The sequence below is a fragment of the Lontra canadensis genome, unplaced genomic scaffold (genome assembly GCF_010015895.1).
Source record: "Lontra canadensis isolate GAN:19392208 unplaced genomic scaffold, GSC_riverotter_1.0 scaffold9, whole genome shotgun sequence".
Taxonomy (NCBI): Eukaryota; Metazoa; Chordata; class Mammalia; order Carnivora; family Mustelidae; genus Lontra; species Lontra canadensis.
Genome location: NW_022631003.1, coordinates 1,916,481 through 1,940,830, shown reverse-complemented (window position 1 = coordinate 1,940,830; position 24,350 = coordinate 1,916,481). Strand labels below are relative to the sequence as shown.

Here is a 24,350-nt window from a genome sequence, read left to right as displayed (position 1 = left end):
TATGGCTATCCAATTTTTTTCTAGAAAAGATTATTTTTGTTCTAAATGTTTTCCTCCTTACTTTTGATATAATCTTGAATGAACCAAGGAACACAGGTTGGCTTATTCATTGCATGTTAAATGACCTTCCATTCTTCAGCACGTGAACCTAGTTCCTTCTCAGAGTTTATTATTTTTTAGTCATAAACATAATGACCCATGATAAGACATTTAAATTTATCTAACAGTGAAATTTAAGGGGCTACTCCAGCCACGACTTTCCTGAGTTTTTGTCTAGCCATCTTTCCCTCTCCCAGTTTTAGAATCTAATTCTTTTCATTTTAAATCATCGAGGTAGGATTTAGAAGCAAATAATCATATGCTCTAGTGATCACTTTATGTTTTTTCTTACAGTTCTCAGGTATTCTTTTAGGTACATGATAAACTGAAATGAATTCTAAGCAGTTGCTCAAGCTTCCATTCCTGGGCACTCTCACTGATGCTGTATTAATAGGAGAGGTTCAATACATATTGCTATCTATTCTACCACTGTTAATGTGACAACGCCATGACGAATTACTTTACTTATTCATCCTAATTAATGAGTTCACATTCTCTAAACTCCGAACCAATAGCTTTAACGTGTTAAAATATAATTCACACTTTTCTTGGAGGGTGAAAGCATATATTTTGAAACTGGAGTAACTATTTTTTTTCCCACATTAGAAATTAAAAATAAATAAAACAGAAGGAAAAAAAATGCCTGTGAGCACAGAAAGCTCTGTTTTCAAATATATTTCTTGTAAAACACATACGATTTAGAAGACAGATTCTTATGTAGGTTTTAATACTAAGTCATTATGTTCAGTTATATCAATTATGTGTCTAGAGATGCTGTAATTTATAAGACTGTAAAAGGCCATATATTTAAGATGTGAATTGTATACTTAGATTTATTTATGCCATTAATTATTATGGAGACCTGCTTGTAATTTTGTAGGCAGACAGAAAGGACCACAGGATGAGTTACTATGAAAAATGGGTATTTTCTCCTTATCCCTTCTTCTAACACTTTGGCATGGATATTTTTTTTCCTAAGGACTTTCTGCCTGAGTAGCTGTTCTAGCCCGCAGCACCAGCACCTAGAGGGTGGTGTACACATTTGTCTGCTAAAAGTAAATTAAGTGCAGTTATGACTTCAGACTGTAATTACTCTTACACCTAAGCCAAATTTATAACCCTTTCCTAGAATCCCTTAATTTTTTTTTTGTTATTCCTCTTAGTAAGTCCTTCCATTAGCTTGACTTTAATAGGAAATATCTACTAAAAATAGAAGAGTTTGTCTTGTTCACATTGGCTAGTAATAAGACCACAAATATACAGTTAATTTTAAAACTAAATATTTGATCTCAGAATGCAATTTTTTTTTCCCACAAGTGATGTTGGAGACAGGGAGCAGAGCAATACCCAATGAAGAGTTAAATCTCAAATCAAATTTCTCACATAAATGTTTAAGCAGTCAATTTGACAACACTGAAAGAAAGAGGAATATTTTCAGAAGGAGAGCACGCCAAGTTCTGGGTGCTGGGAGAGTCATACCTTCGGGCATCATTGTGGTAGGAGGAGGGAAGGGTGTGAGTCATCCTGATGGCTCTAGGGGTAGGGGGAGGAGAAGTTTCACATTTAATTGTTGCTTTATCCTCCCGACCATCTTCTTCCACCACTGCAATCTAGAAGCGGAAACAATACATTCAGATGAACTCTTTCTAGATTTCAACTGAAATTGATGGAAACGGAAAAATCATTAAGCAAGGCTAATTGATTCTAATATAAAAACAAAACAAAAAAACTTGGGGCATATAGGTCTTACACGTATAAATTCACATTATTGAAGAGTGTGAGTGTCATAACTGTTTAAAAGTGAAGATGTTCCAGTTAAAAAAAAATGGACACATTCCACAACAATATATTTTAGAGTAAATAAACATCATAGATCAATACCCAGGGACTATGAAAAAGCTATCCTGGAATCCATTTCAATATAACAGGAATGCAAATGCTTTATAAAAAGTTACTGAACACATATTTGAGCTAATTCACTAAAAAAAAGCATGCATCGTCGGTTATCATAACATGGATATCTTTTCATAGATTTTTGAAGTGAGAAGAGAAGGCGGTAAAAATACAACTTTACTAGATAAATTGTATTAAATCAGGATAATGAAATATGTTCCAGATATTTAAAAAATGAGTGGCAGTTTATCAGGAAAAAAAATTTCTTGCAAATTATTTCATTTCACTACTTCTCACGAGAATATGGACAAAGACATACAGAAACCGTAAGATGGGGTGGAAGGGATTTCTTTAAATAATTTGGTTCAGAATCCAGAACAATTCAGGATACCAAACCAAATTTTGTCAGAGATAGACATGTAAAAGTGCATTACAGTAAGACTTCTCAACAACTGAGTTGATTGTAAAGATGTATTTTTTTACAATAATCCTGCATATTTTTCATGGCATCGCTGTGCATTGAAGTTCATAAAATATATACATATAGAAAGATGATGGAAAGCATAGTTAGAAGATACAGTTCTGATGACAAAAAGTTAACAATATAGCTATAGCAAAAATGTTAAAGCTGTTTATTATCTTATGTCAACATAATGTCTTACTTTGTTTCTATGTTAAGCTATTATGCATAAATGTGTTTATGTATGATACACAATAAAGACCTCATGCATTGGAGAAACTTAATGAAATTGTTTGACTGGGCTTTTGTCATCCAAGCTTAGACTACCTTTAACAGTTTATGTAGGCATCTTTATAGGATTTCCTCTCTCCATTTCAACCAGTATACTGCCACCAGAAGAATCTTTTCTAAGAACTACTTTCAGGATAATGTTAATACTCTGGAAAACTCTTTCTAAACTCACATCTCATCTAAATTCAGAAAGTACATTTCCAAACTCTTCCTAATATGTGTTTATGTCTTCACAGTCCCATGGTCTAGCTGTAACTGTTTTCTGTGATTATTTCTGCTAAGCCTAACCTTTCTGCTTCCAGAATTTCCCCCTGAAACACCTCCTAAAATGACTTATTCTGTCCACATTGCCAGTCAAACTATGCCAACTTTCCAAATACCAGCTTTTAAAAACACCATACACAAACTGTTTGCCTGAATAATGCTTAGAGCTTACACTATATAAATAAAATAGAGGAGAAAGGATTTAGAATCAGAGATGGATTTGAATTCTGGTTTCTCTTATTTGTTGAGTGACACGGGCTAATTACTTACCTTCTCTAAGATTCAATTTCCTCATCAATAAAATGGATATGATAATAATTATCTTAGCAGGTTCTTTGAAGTACAAACAGAATCACACCTGTAACTCCTTATCCTGATACATAACAATTTTTAGTTTGTGGTCTTTTAATGACCAAGACCATCTACCTTTCTCACCAACCATTTCTTCACCCCCTGAATTCCCTGAGCCTGCATTTCTATATAGGACCTTCCTTTGTGACTTTTTTTCTTATATCCACTGAACTTCTTTTACATCAATCATCTACTCAGATTTCTTTCTATATTTCCAGTGTGACCCTTTTAAGTGGTAGAGGAAGTCAAAGACAAAGAACTTTATGCATGATAAATCTGACAGTTGAGAACCAACTGATAGTATCAAGGAGAAGATACTATATGAATATAGATAATAACTCAAGAAAAAAAAATTCCATCAATCTAAGCCACACAAATATAATATAGATTTCTTTAAATTAAAAAAGACAAAAGAAAAAAATTGTTTGTTGGTTTCTGAAGTGTTTGGACATAGTCTATCACATCTTGATGATGCTGAAAAATAAGTTTATACACTGGATAATAGGTTGAATCTTTGAAATCTTTCCCATCTGATATCTCATGTGTCCGAACTCTGTTGTTCTCAATTATCTAACAAGATGTCATTTTGTGAATCAGAACTGGAGTCAATTTTGTTTCTCATTTCTAATATTTATTCTATTTATGTCACACCAAATAGGAAGGCAACAGATTAATGACTATTTTTATAAGTTTTGTATTCTTGATGCTCTGGCATCTGGTATCATGCTGACCCAGGGCAGAAGCTAATTCCTAGAGATAGCAAACTACTTCCCTGGAGTATGCTTTTCATGTGCACATCAATCAATCTAGTCCAGTATGCCAAATCATACTCTATATCTGGTTCTTACACTTCAGGAGGCAATATTCCTCTACCTTAATTATCCCAGGATGGGAATCAGTAACTAGAGATGGCCCAATACCTTGAGCCCACTGACACGATTAAAACTACCCAACCCTAAGCCTGCTTATCCTGTCTTGCCATTCCAACAGAAACCACAGTAAAGCTCCTACTCATCTTTTCTCCTAGCTCTTTCTGCTTCAGGAAAACCTACTCAGGTACTTCCCTTTGCCTTTGCATTCCATGGCATGCCCCCCTCCTCTTGGGAAGTATGAGTAACAAGCTATCTTTTCATTGGCTGTGGTCTCCTGATCTGTTGGTCTGAATAATAGTAAAACCTACAATTAAAAATAAGCACATTGTTCTAGCACTGACAATAAACAATCTAATTCTATGATATTTAGACCACATAATCTAATCATTACCGTACAAAGCATAAACAATTTTATTTTGAGGCATTTGCTCTTATAATCATATTTATACAATTGGATAACACTTAAACTCAGTATTTCTTTTTATGTTTATAAAATGGTTCAACTAATGAGAATATAATTTTAAAGCTTTCATAGAAAAGCAACATTCAGTTAGCAATCATATAAAAGATATTTACAGTACCTTTCTCCGATGTTTCCTTAGATCACTTGGCTGTGATTGGCAGTAATAAAAGCAACATAAAACAGAACTAATTAGAGAGTACCATTTGATCATGTTACAAGTTTAAATAGTATTCTATAACTTGACTATCTTGTATTTTCATTCCATTGTTTTCTAAATAAATATCTTTAACCATTACAGAAGGACTTCTCCTGAGAGGGACTTCAGAGAGGAAACTTCTTAGATGGAATGGGTGGAGAGCATGTCCACATGATGGGGTCAAACATACGTATGAGATCTGAGACATGGAACCCTAGGGAATAGGAAGCACATATGGAGTGATCTAGCCAGAAATAAATATGGTACTATACCCTCCCAAGAAAACATAAATGGGAATGAAGAAGATCATAGATAAGTGAAGAATCAGTGCACATATATGGAGCTTATAAATATTCCTTTTTGCCCTATCTATGCAGAGCCTTGGTCCTCCCTTGGGCTGGGATGCTATTCCTGATGTATCTCAAACTTCCTGGCATCCCAACAAATCTCTCATTCCCAAATGCCAAAAGCTCTGGCCTCAGTGTAACATGTTTCTATGACTGCTGTTTTCTTGTTGATGTGCTTTTAAAGAATTTTTTGAAAAGTGAATTCTTTCTAATTTCCAATGAACCTATCTATATTCCCTCAATATCTTCATTAATTTCTCTTGTGTGAGTAAAACAATTTTATTCCATTTTAGTTACATTTACATTTATATATTTTTCATTCAATATTCTAACTAGATATTGGTGGAATGTTCTTTATGCTTATAGATTTGTGGTGAGGTAAAAGTAAATAAAAGCACATTTTATAATGAGGACAAATAATGTTTGTAAAACATATAAACATATCCAATACAAATGAATACAATAATCTTTTCCATCTCTGTTTTTCTGTCCCTAAAACTTTTCATTTTCCTCTGACTATTCAAACATGGATTATATCCAACAAGATTATCTCTCCTCCCCCAATATTTTCTACAGGTAAAAGAAAATCTACTGGTCTTTCACTGTAACAGTGATGAATTTAATGACAAAGTGCTATTAGGAGATAAGGACTTCCCAGGTTTCATTTCTTTTTTCTGAGTCAGATATGGAAAATTTTAATTACATTTTACCCTCAGGAAAAGCTTCAAACATTTTTAAGTATGGTAATCATAGTGTAATAATGTTCAGTTGCCATTGATTTATTTATGACTAACTGCTCAAGAAAATGCAGAAAACTGGCATCTTTTTCAGATATACACAAACATTATGTCTAAATGTGTTTATACACATTTTATTAGTATAAAATAATAACACTATCAAAGATTATGATGCTAATGTTTATGGAACTACTTAAAAGAGCAAAACACTATATTGCAAAAATATAAAAAAAAGAATAGCAGAACAGAAATAACGGAAGCTTCCTTGCCTTGAATACTGACTAAATTATGCTCTGTGGGCATAACACTCTTACTATAGCTTTGATAATAAACAAGTCATCAATATATGTAGCAAATATAAACAGAAACTAAGCCGGAGACAATATCCTGTTTAGTTAATAAAGTCAGATTGATGGTTCGTAGATTTCGAAAATAAGCAGATCACAACGTAGCTGCATATACTGGGTATATCTCAGTACACTGGCTAAAAGTTTGTGCTGTGTCAAGGTGGGGTCAGTTCTGATTAGCTGTCCTTTGCCCTGATTGGATATTTTTTATAATGTCTATTTTAAAATTACTTTTTTAAGATTTTATTTAATTATTTATTTGAGAGTGAGAGCACAAGCATGAGCCAGGGCCAGGGGATGGGAGGTGGTGGGGAGCAGCAGAGGGAGAAGCAGACTCCCTGCTGAAGAAAGAGCCTGACTAGGATCTAGATCCCAGGACAAGACCTGACTGAGCTCAAGATCTGAGCCAAAGACAGCCACTTACCTAAGCCACCCAGGTGCCCCTATTTAAAAAATATCTTTTAATATCAAGTCTGGAAATGAGCACAGACTAGAGGACTCAGTAGCTTAAGAAGGTAAAAATTTCCTTTTTTTAAAAAATTTTGCCATTTTTCTTTTATGTTGATCTTTATTGTATGAAAGTCCATAATCATAAAGAGTTTGAACGTGAAAAACACTGTAATACCATAAGAATAGTTTTTGTTTCAATTCTTAATTGTAACATTAAAGAAAAAGATATTTAACTTACATACATAACAAATTTGTAAAAATAAAATTTAAAAAACTTGTGAGGTACTTTCTCCTCAGAGGTGACAGCATTTTCTATATATAGAGAGATATGACTTCTTTATAAATATGTGCATATATGTGCATTAATATAAATCAATTCCAATGGAAATAATTTTTACAATTTATTAGCTACAATACATATCAAAGCAACTATATTTATGTAAAGATGTCATTTAGAAAATGAATTAAAATGTTTTTCAGATATTTCATACACTTACATACACACACAGATATAGACACTGTGACACTATCTATTGTAGCTTCACAGCCTTCTGACTGTATTTAGAAACACTGTATACACCTCATATTCTTCTGTAGTATCATTAATTTCTCCTCCATTTGTTATATTTGTGCTAGTTTTATACTGTATAAAACTTATTTCACCTATTTGTTTTAAATTAATTTCTATCTCCAAACTCATCTTTAATTAGAATTTTATTGTTTTAGCAGTGAAGTTTTACTATTCATTACAAAAACAGAATTTTACCTCCAAAAATGTTTTAGAATATTTAAATCTTCATTAATGTCATTTAAACATATTCCCAGGTTATCACACACACACACACACACACACACACACACACACACACACAAAGGGACAGAATAGCACAAGCTTTTGTGTCAGGAAATCTGAAGAAAAATCCAGCTCCACTTACTGTTGTAAGCATAAGCAATTTACTCATGGTCTCAAACCGCAGTTACCTCTGCTCTCTCTTGAGGTGATACCCTCAGACTTGCAGATGTTATCACGAGAACTAAGTGACTAACCATCATAGCATTCAGTAGTCATTCCTGTCATTCTTTCCAGACGTTCCTCTTTATTATTTTTAGCAAAGGGCACTTTGATTTTTCTCTCAATTATGTTCAGTGTGCCTCTTAATTTAGGTTTCCAACTATTAATCCCAAATATTAAAAAAAAATGAAAGAAAGAAAGAGTAAAGAAGGGTAAAAATGTTGACATGAAATTCTAAAAAAATATTGGGAAATTGTCACTATTTTTTTTTGATGGCTCTTCTTATTAAAATTATATTACCTATATTATAAAATGTTAACATTCTATGTTGTTCTATTGAAGCAATTATAATAATGTGGGGTTTTTTTGTGATTTATTGCCTTAAAAATAAAAAACCCAGTCCCAATTTACTTGATCAAGATCCCATGAAAATTTACTTAATGGTTTAAGTCATTCAGATAGCTGCTGGGATATTTAGACTACTGCTTTTCTATTTACTTATTATGTGATCTTAGAAAATTACACCTTTGTAGGCTACATTTGTTTGTCTCATAATGGGATAAATAGTTGCCCCTACCACATAGGGATGTTGTGAAAAAAAGAAAAACAACAAAAAACACAGAAGGTCCTTAGAATAAACACCCAGTAAGTATCGGCTCATGCACCATTCATCCTAATGGGGGCAAGTGTTCTCATGCATATCATCATACCAGTGTCATGACTCCCATCCGATCCATTTCCCTGGCAGGACTCCGAGGGGTAAGCTTTGGCGTTGAGTGTCCACTCGGGGGAGATGAACTGGCCAGCGAAGAAGCTGTAACTGAGGCAGTGATGGAGGTTCCTGGGTGGACTCTTGCTAAATTCAGGCCTTCTAGGCTCACACTAGCCACTCGGTTCTCAATTTCTTCAGCACGTAACTCTGTAGATTCTTTTTCTTCCTGAATTAGCCTGAAAGATACAGTTTAATTTGGATCCATGATATGGTGCTAAGATGGTAGCTGGAATTCACGTAAATAAATGAATAAATAAATAAAGAGCTCTGTGAATATTTTACACCAAATCTAACGTTTTCTTTTCTCTAAGGCAACGATATAACTTTCAATAAATTCCAGAGGCTTTCTGGCTGAAATTCAGAAAATCCTTCTTTTCAAGTGATCTGTAACTCCTCCCCACTTTCAGTCTAACCCTCTTTCTATACTACCACCTGCTAAAACTCTTTTTTCCAGCTGCTAAACCTTTTAAAATCTTGCCTGCCTAGATAATTTCTGCTACTAATCCTTTTTTTTTTTTTCCTGCCACTCATCCTAATCTTACATTTGGACTGAGGTGCCAATAAATGAATGGACTTTTAGAAACTCAGATCCTAACAAAGATACTGAACTTGACCTCCCACCTGATGAAAAAGTATAACTGATGGAATCTTCAATGAATGGTCATTCATAATTATCATTTGGTCAAATAAAACCCCGAGACTTTTTTTTAAGAATACTTACTTAGCCAAGTCAACTTCAAAAAAGCACCAGGTAATGTAATAATATGGAGATGATTTAACCACAGGTAGATAGATATGTACATACAGAATAAAAGAAATTGTTTCAACTGTTGCTATAAATGTTTTTGAGAAGACAAAGCACTATTACCCGTTTTTTCTTTAAGGAGAAGCTTCAAGGATACGTACAAATTAACTATTAGAGACATGCAAAGAACAAAGAGCTTTAGTTGGGTCACATAAATATCCTATTTAAGTCGAATCTATACATATTTTGTATATTGTTACAATGAAACTGTGTAGCAGCAGTTGATTTAAAAACGGTGATCAACAACCTCTCCTGAGATATTTTCCTATTAACTACAAATGGCTTATTGTGATCTATGATACATAGTCCTAAAATCCAAGGTTATAATAACTGCAAAGTTTTCTTTTCGCATATTTACTTTGGAAACCAGTTTTTTGGTTTTTTTACAAATCTAAACATACTCATATCATTCGGTAATTGTGTTCCTTGGTATTTACCTAAAGGAGTTGAAAACTAGAGTCTACACAAAAACCTGCATACAGATGTTTATAGCAACTTTATACATAATTGACAAACCTAGAAAGCAACCAAGATCTCTTTTAGTTGGTAAAGGGGTAATCTGTGGTATATCCGGACAATGGAATAGTACTCGGGGCTAAAAAGAAATGAACTACCAAGCCTTGAAAAGAGATGGAAGAACATTAAGTGCATATGACTAAGCAAAAGAAGCCAATCTAAACAGGCTACGTATTATGTGATTCCAACTATATGACACTCTAGGAAAAGGCAAAACTACAGGGACAGGAAAAGATCAATGGTTATCAGAGGTCAGCAGGGGGAAAGGATTGAATAGGTAGAACACAGAGGATTTTTATGGCAGTGAAAAATGCTCAGTATGACACCATAATGATGGATACTTGTCAGACATTTTCCAAACCTACAGAATGTACAACATCAAAAGTAAATTATAATGTAAACAATGGAATTTGGGTGATGATTATGTTTCGGTTTAGGTGCACCAATTTTAATATACTGCTGTGGCGAAGGGTGTTAATGATGGGGGAGGCCATGCATGTGTGAGGCCAGGGGATATACGGGAAATCTTGATACTTTGCGTGAACCTTCAAATTTGCGTGAACGTAAAACTGCTTCCAAAATTTAAGTAAAAAGATACTGAGACACATTTACTCTTAGTTATAATTTCTCAGTTCCACAAAGAATATGAATTCTGTGGTGCCTGGGTGGTTCAGTCAGTTAAGCATCTGCCTTCAGCTCAGGGCATGATCCCAGGGTCCTGGGATCCAGCCCCATGGCCGGCTTTCTGCTCAGCGGGGAGTCTGCTTGTCCCCTCCTTCTGCCCTTCCTCCCCCTGCTCCTGCTCTCTTCTTGTGTGCTCTCTCTCTCTATCTCAAATAAATGAATAAAATATTTTTTAAAAAGAATAAGAATTCTCTTACTTTGAAGTTTATTTTCATGGGTACACTTTAAGTTCACCCAAAGATCAGAATCCCAAAGAAAGGCTTAGTCAAGTAACATAACACAACATTATTAATGCTTTAAACACATTCCAATGGTAAAAAATGTCTCCTCTTAGAAAAACAACAACAACAAAAATAAATTTTGTACTTTAAAATGCCGAGTGGGAAATGACTCCTTCAGAAAAATTGCTTTTTCTACGAATAAACTGTAGTTATGAACACTAGACATTGTATTAATTGTAAAGGAAAGTCAAACCTAGAGAAATAAACTGAGTAATAGGTAGACTGAAGTTTAATTAAACGGGAAATCAAATGCTACCGATATGTTCAGTTTATTTAGAAAAATGATAATCCATTGATCTTTAGAATCCTAATGCAGAGAAAGAAGAAAGAAAGAAAGAACGAAAGGGAAGGAGAGGGAGGGAGGAAGGAAGAGAAAAGATTCCCTTTGAAATGTCCTAATGTGGGGCACCTGGGTGGCTCAGTGGGTTAAAGCCTCTGCCTTCAGCTCAGGTCATGATCTCAGGGTCCTAGGATCGAGCCCCGCATGGGGCTCTCTGCTCAGCAGGGAGCCTGCTTCCTCCTCTCTCTCTGCCTGCGTCTCTGCCTACTTGTGATCTCTGTCTGTCAAATAAATAAATAAAATCTTTAAAAAAAAATGTCCTAACGCGTTGGGGAGAGAGTCCCACATAAATCATTAAAAAGGATGGAATAATAAATAAGACCACAAAAGTAAGGCACTCAAAATAGTAGCTAACTGCAGATGCACAGATTAAATAACAAATGAGGCAGTGGCAAATGAAGTAATTTAATCCCTTCCTTTAAGGGAGAATTAGCAAACTAAGGGAACCAGAAAAGAGGAATTTTTTTTAATGGTTAACAATAGTTTGTGGAAGAAGAAAAATCTTAACCAGAAATAAATTCTAGCGTTAGCAGTTTTTACGAAGATGCTACCACTGTTTTTATGAAGATGCTTATTTCTTTTTTATAACAAGTTTTTACATTTTAATTCCAGTATAGTTAGCATAGTGTTCTATCAGTTTCAGGTGTACAATAGAGTGACTCAACACTTCCATACACACTCAGGGCTCATCATGGTCCATGAGCTCCTTAATTGCCATCACATGTTTCACCCATTCTCCAACCCTCTCCCCTCTGGTGACTGTCAGTTTGTTCTCCACACTTAGGAGTCTGTTTCTTGGTTTGCCTCCCTTTTTTCCCTTTGCTCGTTTGTCTCTTAAATTCCACGTTAGTGAAATCGTATGGTATTTGGCTTTCTGTGAATTATTTCACTTAGCATGATACGCTCTAGCTCCATCCATGTTGTTGCAAATGGCAAGATTTCCGTTTGTTCTGTTTGGTTTTTTGAGAGAAAAAGAGAGTGCACACAGATGCACACCTACGAGTGAGGGGAGGTGAGGCGCTGAGGGAGAGGGGGATTTTTTTTGGTTATGTTGTACACCTGCAACATGTGAATTTTTTTGGTAAAATTTTTTTATTTAAATTCAATTTAATTAACATACACTGTATTATTAGTTTCAGAGGTAGAATTTAGTGATTCAGTAGTTGCATATAACACCCAGTGCTCATTAGTTCAAGTGCCCTCCTTAATGCCCGTCACCCAGTTACTCCATTCCCCCACCCACCTCTCCTCCAGCAAGAGAATCTTAAGCAGTCTCCATGTAGAGCCTGAGGCAGGGCTCAATCGCATGACCCTGAGATCATGACTGAGCCAAAATCAAGATTCAGATATTTAGCCAACTTAGTCAATCAGGTGCCCCAAGATTTCATTCTATTTTAGGGCTGACTAATTCTCCATTGTACATATATACCACTTCTTTACTGTTTATCTATCAATGGACTCTCAGTCTGATTCTACAGTCTGGTTACTGTAAATAATGCTGCAATAAACACAGGGTTGCACGTATCCCTTTGAATGAGTGTTTTGGTATTTTTTGAGGAAATACTTAGTAGTGTGATTACTGGCTCTTAGGGTAGTTGTGGTCTTTTTTTCTTTGAAGATTTTATTTGTGTGTGTGTGTGTGTGTGTGAGAGAGAGAGAGAGAGAGAGAGTGCGTGCACACAAGCAGGGGCAGCAGCAGGCAGAGGAAGAAGCTGGCTCCATGATGAGCAAGGAGCCCCAAGTGGGACTCGATCCCAGGATGCTGGGATCATGACCTGAGCCTAAGGCAGCCACTTAACCGGTTGACTGAGCTACACAGGCATCCCAGATAGTTCTCTTTTTAACTTTTTGAGGAATCTCTACACTGTTTTCTGGAGTGGCTGTAACAGTTTGCATCATCCACCAACAATGTAAGAGGATTCTCCTTTCTCCACATCTTCACCAGCAACACTTGCTGTTTCTTATGTTTTTGGTTTTAGCTATTCTGACAGGTGTGAGGTAATATCTCATTGTACTTTTTATTTGCATTTCCCTGACAATTAGTGATGTTGAGCCTCTTTTCATGTGTCTGCTGACTATCTGTGTCTTTTTGGAAAAATTTATTTTCATTTCTACCCATTTTTAATTGTATTATTTATTTTTGGGGTGTTGAGTTGTATGAATTTTTTTATATATTTTGGATATAACCCTTTATTGGATATGTCATTTGCAAATATCTTCTCCCATCCTGTAGATTGCCTTTTAGCTTTGTTGATTGTCTCCTTCACTGTGCAAAAGCTTTTTATTTTGATGTAGTCCCAATAGTTCATTTTTGGCTTTGCTTCCCTTGCCTCAGGAGACATATCTAGAAAATGTTGCTATGGCTAATGTCAGAAATTACTGCCTATGCTCTCTTTTAGCATTTTTAGGGCTTCAGATCTCACATTTAGATCTTTAATCCATTTTGAATTTATTTTTTTTTAAAGATTTTATTTATTTATTTGACAGAGAGAGATCACAAGTAGGCAGAGAGGCAGGCAGAGAGAGAGATGGGGAAGCAGGCTCCCTGCTGAGCAGAGATCCTAATGCAGGGCTCGATCCCAGGACCCTGAGATCATGACCTGAGCTGAAGGCAGAGGCTTTAACCTACTGAGCCACTCAGGCACCCCTGAATTTATTTTTGTGTATGGTGGAAGAAAATGTTCCAGTTTCATTTTTTTGCACATAGCTGTCCAGTTTTCTCAACACTATTTGTTGAAGATACTGGTCTTTTCCCCATTGTATATTCTTTCTTCCTCTGTCAAAGATTAATTGACCATATACTTTTGAGTTTATTTCTGTGATTTCTAGTCTGTTCTACCGATCAATGTGTCTGTTTTTACACCAGTACCATATGTTTTGATTACTAAAGCTTTGTAATATAACTTGAAGTCTGGAGTTGTGATACATCCAGTTTTGATTTTTCTTTTTCAAGATTGCTTTGGCTATTCAGGATCTATTGTGGTTCCACACAAATTTTAGGATTGTTTGTTCTAGTTTGTGAAAAATATTGTTGTTATTTTGATAGGGATTGCTTGAAATTTGTAGATTACTTTGGGTAGTACAGACATTTTAACAATATTTGTTCTAATCCATGAACATGGAATATCTTTGCATTTCTTTGTGTTGTTTTTAATATCTTTCATCAGTGTTTAATAGTTTTTGGAGTATAGGTCTTTCAATTCCTTGGTTAAGTTATCCCTACATATTCTATTATTTTTTTTTAAAGTGCAATTGTAAATGGGATTATTTTTTTCATTTCTCTTTCTACTGCTTCATTATTAGTGTATAGGAATGCAACAGATTTCCATACATTGATTTTGTACCCTGCCACCTTAATGAATTCATTTATCATTTCTAGTAGTTTTTTGGTGGAGTCTTTAGGATTATCTATAAACAATATCATGTCATCTGTAATTAGTAGAAGTTTTAGTTCTTCCTTACCAATTTGGACATTTTTTCCTTCTTTTTGTTGTCTAATTGCTATGGCTAGACTTCCAGTAGTATGTTGAATAACAGTGGTGAGAATGGACATCCTTATCTTTTTCCTGACCTTAAGAAAAAAACTTCCATGACTGAGTATGATACTTGCTATGGGTTTTTCATGGAAAGCCTTAATTATTATGTTGAGATATTTTCCCTCTAAATCTACGTTGTTGAGGGTTTTTATCATGAATGGGTATTGTACTTTGCCAAATGTTTTCTCTTCATCTGTTGAAATGATCATGTGTTTTTTAACCCTTTTCTTATTGATGTGCTGTATCACATTGATTTGTGAATATTTGATTACCCTTGCATTCTAGGGTTAGATCCCTCTTGATCATAGTGGATGTTTTTAATATTTTGTTGGATTTAGTTCGTTAATATTTTGTTGAGAATTTTTGCATCTATGTTCATCAGAGATATTGGTCTACAGTTCTTTTTTTGGTAATGTATTTATCTGGTTTTGGAATCAGGGTGATACTGGCCTCATAGAATGGATTTGGAAGTTTACTTTAATTTGTATTTTTTGGAATAGTTTGAGAAGAATTGATATTACCTCTTTTTTTTTTTAAGATTTTATTTATTTGTCAGAGAGAGAGGGAGAGAGAGCGAGCACAGGCAGACAGAATGGCAGGCAGAGGCAGAGGGAGAAGCAGGCTCCCTGCCGAGCAAGGAGCCTGATGCGGGACTCGATCCCAGGGCGCTGGGATGATGACCTGAGCCGAAGGCAGCTGCTTAACCAACTGAGCCACCCAGGCGTCCCGATATTACCTCTTTTTTTAAATGTTTGGTAGAATTTGCCTATGAAGTCATCTGGTCCTGAACTTTTGTTTGTTGGGAGTTTTTTGATTACTGATTCAATTTCATTGCTGATAACTGGTCTGTTCAAATTTTCTATTTCTTCCTGCTTCAGTTTAGGGTATACATTTCTGGGAATTTATCCATTTCTTCAAGTTTGTCCAATTTGTTGGCATATTATTTTTCACAATATTCTCTTAAAATTGTATTTCTTTTTTTCTTTTTAAGATTTTATTTATTTATTTGACAGAGAGAGATCACAAGTAGACAGAGAGGTAGGCAGAGAGAGAGAGGGAAGCAGGCTCCCTGCTGAGCAGAGAGCCCGATGAGGGACTCGATCCCAGGACCCTGAGATCATGACCTGAGCTGAAGGCAGCGGCTTAACCCACTGAGCCACCCAGGAGCCCTTAAAATTATATTTCTGTGGTGTTGCTTATTATTTCTTCTCTTTCATCTGTGATTTTATTTGGGTCTTTATTTTAGGAGTCCGGCTGGACGTTTATCAATTTTATTGACCTTTGAAAAGAACCAACTCCTAGTTGCATTTATCTCCTCTATTGGTTTTTGTTTATTCATTTATTTTTAGTTTCTTATCATTTATTTCTGCTCTAACCTTTATTATTTCCTTCCTTCTACTGGTTTTGTATTTTGTTTGCTATTTTTCTAGCTCCTTTAGGTGTAAAGTTAGATTGTTTATTTGAGATTTTTCTTGCTTCTATCTTGCATTGCTATAAACTTTCCTCTTAGAACCACTTTTGCTGTATCCCAAAGACTTTGGACCACTGCATTTTTCATTTTGATTTGTTTCCATTTAATTTTTTATTTCTTCTTTGATTTCCCCATTGATTCTTCTTCTTCTTCTTTTTTTTTTGGTGATACCATTTTTATCTATTTTTTTATTATTTATTTATATTTTTTCTTTTTTTAATTTAATTTTATTTTTTCAGTGTTCAAATATTCATTGTTTACGCATCACACCCAGTGCTCCATGCAATACATGACCTCCTTAATACCCACCAACAGGCTCTCCCAACCCCCCACCAACCTGCCTTCCAAAACCCTCAGTTTGTTTCTCAAAGTCCACAGTCTTTCATGGTTCCTCTCCCCCTCCGATTTTCCCCAACTCACTTCCCCTTCCCTTCACCCAATGTCCTCTGTGTTATTCATTATGCTTCACAAGTAGTGAAACCGTATGACACTTGACTCTCTCTGCTTGACTTAGTTCACTCAGGATAATCTCTTCCAGTCCCATCCATGTTGATACAAAAGTTGGGTATTCATCCTTTCTGATGGAGGCATAACTTATTTTTAATTTAGTAGCATGTTATTTCACTGTCACATATTTGTGCTCTCTCCAGATTTTTCTTGTGGTTGACTTCTAGTTGCACAGTATTGTGGCCAGAAAAGATGCATGGTATGACTTCAGTCTTTTTTAATTTGTTTACTTGTTTTGTGGTCTAATATGTGATGTATTCTGGAGAATGTTCCATGTGCACTTGAAAAGAATGTGTATTCTGCTCTTTTAAGATGGAATGTTCCAAATATATCTGTTAATTCCATCTGATCTAGTGTGTCATTCAAGGCCTCTGTTTTCTTCTTGAATTTCTGTGTGGATGATCCATCCATTGATATAAGTTAAAGTCTTCTACTATGATTGTATTATTATCAATTAGTTCCTTTATGTTTGTTATTAACATGTATTTGGAAGCTCCCATGTTGGGTGCATATTTATAACTGTTCTATCTTCTTGTTGGATTGTCCCCTTTATTTATTATATAGTGTCCTTCTTTGTCATTTATTACAGTCTTGGTTTTAAGTCAATTTTTCTAGTATAAGTATTGCTACCCCAGTATCTTTTGACATCCATTTGCATGACAAATGTTCTTCCATCCCTTCACTTTCAACCTGCCAGCATTTTTAGGTCTGAAATATATCTCTTGTCGGCAGCATATAAATAGCTCTTTTTTTTTTTTCTTAAAGATTTTATTTATTTATTTGACAGACAGAGATCACAAGTAGGCAGAGAAGCAGGCAGAGAGAGAGGAGGAAGCAGGCTCCCCACTGAGCAGAAAGCCCGATGCGGGGCTCAATCCCATGACCCCGGGATCATGACCTGAGCCGAAAGCAGAGGCTTTAACTCACTGAGCCACCCAGGCACCCCTTTTTTTTTAATTCTAAATCCAATCTGTCACCCTATGTATTTTGATTGGAGCATTTAGTTTGTACATCCAAAATAATTATTGACAGATATGTATTTATTGCCATTTTGTTACTTGTTTTGCAGTCGTTTTTATAGTTTTTCTCTGATCCTTTCTTCTCTCCTCTCTTTCATGGTTTGTTGGCTTTCTTCAGTCATATACTTGGATTTCTTTCCCTTTGTTCTTTGCATATCCATGACAGGTTTTTGATTTGTGGTTACCATTAGCAGTCTATATTAAGTTGATGGTTGCTTAAGTTTGAACCCATTCTTTAATCCTCTCCACATCACATTTTAGGCATATGGTGTCACATTTTATATCCTTTTATTTTGTGAATCCATTGACTAATTTTTACAGATATATTCTCTACCTTTAGTTGTGGAGTTTGTTCTTCAGTCTTCAGATCATTTTCTGGGTTATATTCACTTATGTGAGTGTTATCTAGTTCTATTCACGGGATGAGATGAGCTTACGTTCCTCCTACTCTACCATCTTCCCCTGCTGCCCAAGATATTTCTTTTGAATGTTGGTATATACTTGAATTATATGTACCTCTTAATTTCTTACAAATTAACAATTATATTAAATACATTATTAGGGTCCGCAAGGAAACATATAAAAGGGTATCAACTTAATTAGTCTAGGCCAAGATTATAACTGGGCTCTACTACCCTAAGGTAACAAAGTTGAGCTCCTAGAGGGACCTGGGTTGTCATTGAGGGTATATGTATATATTTTCAATGAAAACAAATATCACAGAACCATAGTTGATTTCAAATCTATTCAGTGTGTTAAATCATTGGTTCCATAGTGTCAATAAATGTTATTCAGTTTTAATTTATGTTCCATATTATTTTTTCTATTTATGCTAATCAAATATTTATGAAACACTTTCTATTTATCAAGAAAAGTGCTAAGATCTAGATATAAAACAGTGGGAAAAACAAGATACATTTCTTGTTCTTATATAATTTACAATCTAATGAAGGTAAAGGCAGTAAAATGAACAAAAATACAGAAGAAGGATGGTAGAGATGTTCATGGTAAAAGTAAAGAGGGTGAAATGTTATGGGACAATGGTGTGGAATGAGGAGAATGTTCCAGAAGAAAGGAATAGCAGCTATAAAGGGGAGAGCAAGGAACATTCAAAGAACTGGAAGTCTTATATAATGAAACATGGAGTAGGTGAGAATGTCGAGGAAGGTGGGGCATTATAGATAATATGGAGTATTTTGTTCTTTATCTTAAGGACAACCGAAGGGTTTGAAAAAGGGTTCCTTTACCTAAGCACATTGGCTTTTAAAAAAGTCTTCTCTGGTTGCAATGTTACTTTGGATAGATGGGAACCCATGTACCGTGAGGAAACCAGAAAGTGTTATTGTCATCTACATGAGAATTTATTGAAATGTGCAAGAGGCTGATGATAGTAGAGAACTGGATAGATGTGAATCATAATTGGAGGCCAACAGATTTAGTTAGAGCCAGAAAAATGAAAAAAAAAAAAAACACCAAAAAACTCCATTGTTCAAAATAGTAAAGAACTGTTCATCCACTGAGAAAAAAACAAGAATAGTTTCCTGATGTTTGAAAGACTATAAATCCACAGACACAGTTAGGTTCTTCACTGGGGTTAGTCAAGTTAATGGTAAGTAAAGACTATTAATGTCACTGGGATTTGAGAACATATATATTAAGTTAAAAATTGAAATTATCAACGTTTCTCAATGTTTGAATTGATAACTTATACAACTTCAACTCTATAATGTACTCTACTCCTTAGAAACCATCTATTATCCAGTGTGGTGATAGTGCATTTTTTCATCTCTAGTATGAAATAATTCAGTTCTAGTTAATTTCACTCTGATGTCCAAATACTTTTAAGGAGCTGGCTGCATATTAATTGCATGCTAATTAGTACCTTTATGGCAGTTGTTAAATGTACCTTAAGAATATACCTTATTACCACAAATAACATTTAAATAGTAAATTTTAATGTAAAAAGTGCTTTAAAATTCAAAGGTTCCCAGGTGATCCCTGCGCTTCTGATTTAATTATGTCATTTTTAGTATCAAGCTCTTCTAATCCTTTAAAACCATCAGTGATAATTGAACTCACCTGATTTCTTTGTTGATGGCATCCAACTGTTCCTGAAGCATCATCGCTAGAGTCTGGGCATCAGAATGACCACTTGGGGAGAGAAGATCCATTGAACTAAAAATAGTTTCTCTGTCATCATCATCAATATCAGACATTTCTGTGTCACTTTCAAAAGGGTGGCTGCTTAGCACTCCAATTTGCTGAGTTCTATTCCACTCATGATCCCCAAGAGATTTCACCTGTGTGGTAAATGAGTAATTATCGTATGTATCATATTGCTCATTATCAAAGCACTATTCTGAAAAATATCAACAAAAAGCACACATGCTCTTATAGTTTACCTAGCAAAAGCAGAAATGATTATTACCATTTTAATGCATTGTTTCAATAAAATATTTCCTTGAAATCTTAAGTAATGGCAGATACTGTCAGCATAAATATCAAGATTTTAATAGGAATGATGACAAACTTATGCATGATTTCTAGTTCAACCCCAATTCAAGTTAACAATTACTTTAAAGTATCTATGCTTGAAACATTTTTCCTTCTTTCCAAATATAACAATCTCTTTTCACTTGTACTAAAGCATTTCCATCTCTTATACTAATTAGTCTTACCTACACTTTCTTATTATAGGCTGAGACTGCAAATATTATCACACTAGTTATATAATAATTCTCTTTGCAACATTCATTTACATAGATTCTAACAAAGCATAATCAAAATAGTATTGAAAAGTGATTTAATTTCATCTCTACTGTTCTGATCACTTAAATGCTTCATTGATTTTTTTAAGCCCAAGGCACACTAATTTACAGGACTATATTTTTTATTTGATGTAATAAATCCCTTGTGTGAATGAACATCTTTTTTAGGAAGTAATCTCTACGTCCCATGTGGGGCTCCAAGTCATGACCCTGAGATTAAGAGTTGCATGCTCTACTGATGGAGCCAGCCAGGTGCCCCTAAAGATAATATACCTACTGTTGTTTTTCAAGCTGTTATCTGGGGGTAGGAGAGAGAGGGAAGTAAGAGAGAAAGGACCTAGAGTTTTCTGTTTTATAAAATTGGTTTTCATTTTTGTGATTATGTAAAATGATTTTCTGGGGAGGAACCATGTGATATTTCCCAGAGTATTTATTTAAGATTTGAGGACCTGAGTTAGCGTTTGTGTTATAAATCGTTTTGGTACCAAGTAGCCCTAATTTATTTGTCATATACAAATGAGAAAAGAACTAAGATGGACTTGATTGTTTTTTCATTCGTTCACTTCTGATTCACTCATTTAACAGATACTAAATACCTACTATGAAAGATTAATTTATACAAGACACAGGTACCAATTAAAAACCACAAGGTATCAAGGACTTGTATATAAATATGGACAATTAAGTTATATAGTATTCAACACATAAAAGTGGTTGGGGAGAACAAATTATACTTAGGGCACAAAAGAACTATATTTCTTCTTTGTAAAATGCAACTCTAAACTCACAATATACATAACTAAGAAACTGATCAAATGAATGAAGACTGGCACTGCAGTTTATCCTGTAGTGTTCTCTATAGAGAAAGTTTATAGATAAAGTGTTCTCTAGAAACACTTTCAACAGTCTATGTACATTTTCCTCAAACTTTTATTAAAATAGTAATTATAATTAAAATATTTAACTAATTTTAATTAACAATATGAATACTATTACACAGGTGCCCAAGCAAACCGAAAGTCCATTTGTTTGTCAGTACAGTATAAGGCATAAAAAAGCATGGAATTTGAAACCACACAAACAGAGATTCAAGTTTGGGTCTATCACTTTGCTGCTATACTGTGTAATGTTGAATACTTAAAATTTCTGAGCTTCAATCTTTTTATGTCTGAAGTTAGCATAAAAATAGAACCAAATTCATAAGGTTATGTGGATACACGCATGGGGACTGCTTATTTCTGGCACAAGCAGTGGTTTTGCATTATAGTCTCAAAAATATGTCATATCACGTTTAACACTAAAAATGCTAGCAGTTTGAATTCTCTCAGTATTAAAATTCTATCTAAGATGGAGGAAGATATTTGCTTAGAATCATCAAAGACTTGAAATTCAAAAAAAATTAACCTTTGGCTCATCCCTTCGCACACCCATGCGGCCTCTTCTGGGTCTTCTTATTACTTTAGTTGTTCTGTAATCAGACTGGCTGTCCACTAGGGAGCCAACAGAATACCGCAACTCAGCTGAGGTGTCTAGATGAGTTCTAGAAAAAGGAAAGACATGAAATATGACTAATCACAAAGGTTAAACTTCTCAGCAAATCACTATCACCTGCTTAATTGTCAATAAAAAATAAAGCATAAACCCTCAAGAAAAAAGAAAAATTCAAGGAAGAAAACTGATTAGTTGCCATGACTCTCTGAGGTCTCTTCTAAGGCTTAGGCCAGAAATTCCAGTCTTAGGTTCATTCTTGAAAGTGAAGTGAATAATCTATTTAGAATACAAAAGATCTGTTCATTATCATTTTCAATTGTGGTAGTAAAATGAAACATGTTGAGATTGACAACCAAGATGGCTTAAATTCTGGGAAATGTTTTTTGTTAAAGTATTTAGTGTACATATCAACATATGTTATTTATTGCTGTATCTGTTGTAAATATTCTCCACTAATCTAACAGTAAAACATGTATAATTTGGGGGTCCCAGAATTCCCTGTCTTTCAGAGTTCTATTTGTCAATTTAGGAAATTAACAAAATACTTAAAATGAGATTGACTCAAGGTTAATAATCTTATTTTTTAATAAAATAGGATATACCACCAGACAATTTTTCAGCTTTTGTTAAGACATTGTTTCAAAAAGATAAAGAAAAATCTTTTAGTACGCACATTTGATTCTGAAATCTGCTTAGAGATGAAATATTTGGAAAATTCCAATAGAAAAATATTATCACACTGGTTTTCAGGGAACATTATAGTAAAGTACACTGTAATCAAAGTGTAATAAAGGTTTCTCTAGACACATTATTTACATATAGATTTACAACAAATTCAGTTTATTGCTATAATAATGATGATAACAGTGACAGCATGCTGTCCTATAAAATGATCTATCATCAGTAGGAAATATGCTTAATGCTATATCTCATCTTGAACTGGGGCTCCTGATGATCTCCTATGCTCTATTAGTTCTCTTTGTGGAAAAAGAAAAGGCAAGAACCAAGCATTTCCAAATGATAGTCAAGATTAGAAAAGGTTAGGTAAGGCCTTGGCTTTTACAACAGTAGAAGGCACTGCTCTAACTGATGCAAATCCTTGTTCTGTCAAATAGAACTTTAAAAGCAAATGAACTAAGAAATCATCCCCCAAGCAGAGGACAGCTATTCGTTTTTATAGCAGTGAACTTGAAATTTAATCAAGCAAACTGGTTTTATTATGGATTAGTCATATATAAAAACTAATGAGTCAGGTCTTACTCATAAATAGGACCTCTCTCAGCCTCTGTAACAGGGTCTATGATTCATGAAGAAAAAGGTCAGATTTTGTCACCACTGTATGCTTAAGGAGGTATCTCTAGCATATAATAAACACCTGATAAATATCTGGTAAGATATGAATGAATGAAATTATTATACAGTGTAAATGTCAACCTCAGAACATTCTAGATACCTTTTTTCTGTCACTGCTTGAGTAATATCTCTATGGTCATCAGAGTGGAGATTCTAAAATTATAACTCATCATTCTAGGAGTATTGTTGTTTTGTTGTTTTATCTCTCAACTCCAAGTCATTTATAAACCTGTGAACCAAAACACAGAGCTGCTCCTATCGAAGCACTGCTTAAAACTCTTCAATGGCCTTACATGCCCCTTCACAATCCAGAACCCTCTTTCTTACTCCAGATTCACTTCTAGTTACTATCTGTCTTTTCTCTCTCCATCCAGTCATACAGAATTCCTTTCACTTTCTTGAACAACTCACACTTTTCTCTAATACCAGGCCTTTGAACATGCTCTCCCTGCTGGAAATAGTCTTCATACATTTAGGTGGTTAACATTTTTAAAGTCTTAGATTAAAATTCCAATTGTCTTATACTACCGTAGCCCCTTATATTCTCTCTATTGTAACTGTCCTCACAGTATCCCTGTATTTCCCATCTGAAACATGTATTTTTCATCACCATTACCACTGTATCTCCAATGCAATATCTTTCAAGTAGAAAGTGCATAACTGATCTTGAAAGAACAAAGGCCTGAACCAACATCAACTGTAGAAGAGCCCATTGCTTATACTTCATCTAAAGCAGTTACTGCTCATGTCTCTCCTTTTTATTCAACTCCATGAGGTACATTACTAACAGAAATCAGAGTCAATATTTCCATACATTTCAACTTTTAAATAATTTTTGGTGTACAGTATTTTGAGTCACTTGGAGGTCTTAGTTACAATATAGTCACTGGTTCCCTTAGACATGAACCTGTGCAGTTTCCCCACCTGAATCTCCTATTACTTTTGCATATAATCTCACCAGAGAACTTCTGTAGATAAACCAAGTCTAAATTTTCTTAGAGAACATCATTTACCCATCTCTTTGA

At 34.6% G+C, this 24,350-nt stretch overlaps 1 protein-coding gene across 20 annotated transcripts in view; it reads right to left on the bottom strand.

Annotated features, from left to right (window-relative positions):
- Window positions 1–24,350, bottom strand: part of PPFIA2 (PTPRF interacting protein alpha 2) — a 483,812-nt gene that overhangs the window by 70,009 nt on the left and 389,453 nt on the right. For all 20 annotated transcript variants that reach the window (XM_032854666.1, XM_032854670.1, XM_032854668.1 and 17 more), the window contains 5 exons: window positions 21,886–22,021; window positions 19,793–20,013; window positions 8,493–8,730; window positions 4,812–4,841; window positions 1,579–1,709 (listed from right to left, as the gene is read on the bottom strand). In XM_032854666.1, coding sequence (XP_032710557.1) covers window positions 1,579–1,709; window positions 4,812–4,841; window positions 8,493–8,730; window positions 19,793–20,013; window positions 21,886–22,021 — 756 coding nt within the window. The remainder of the gene's footprint in view (window positions 1–1,578; window positions 1,710–4,811; window positions 4,842–8,492; window positions 8,731–19,792; window positions 20,014–21,885; window positions 22,022–24,350) is intronic.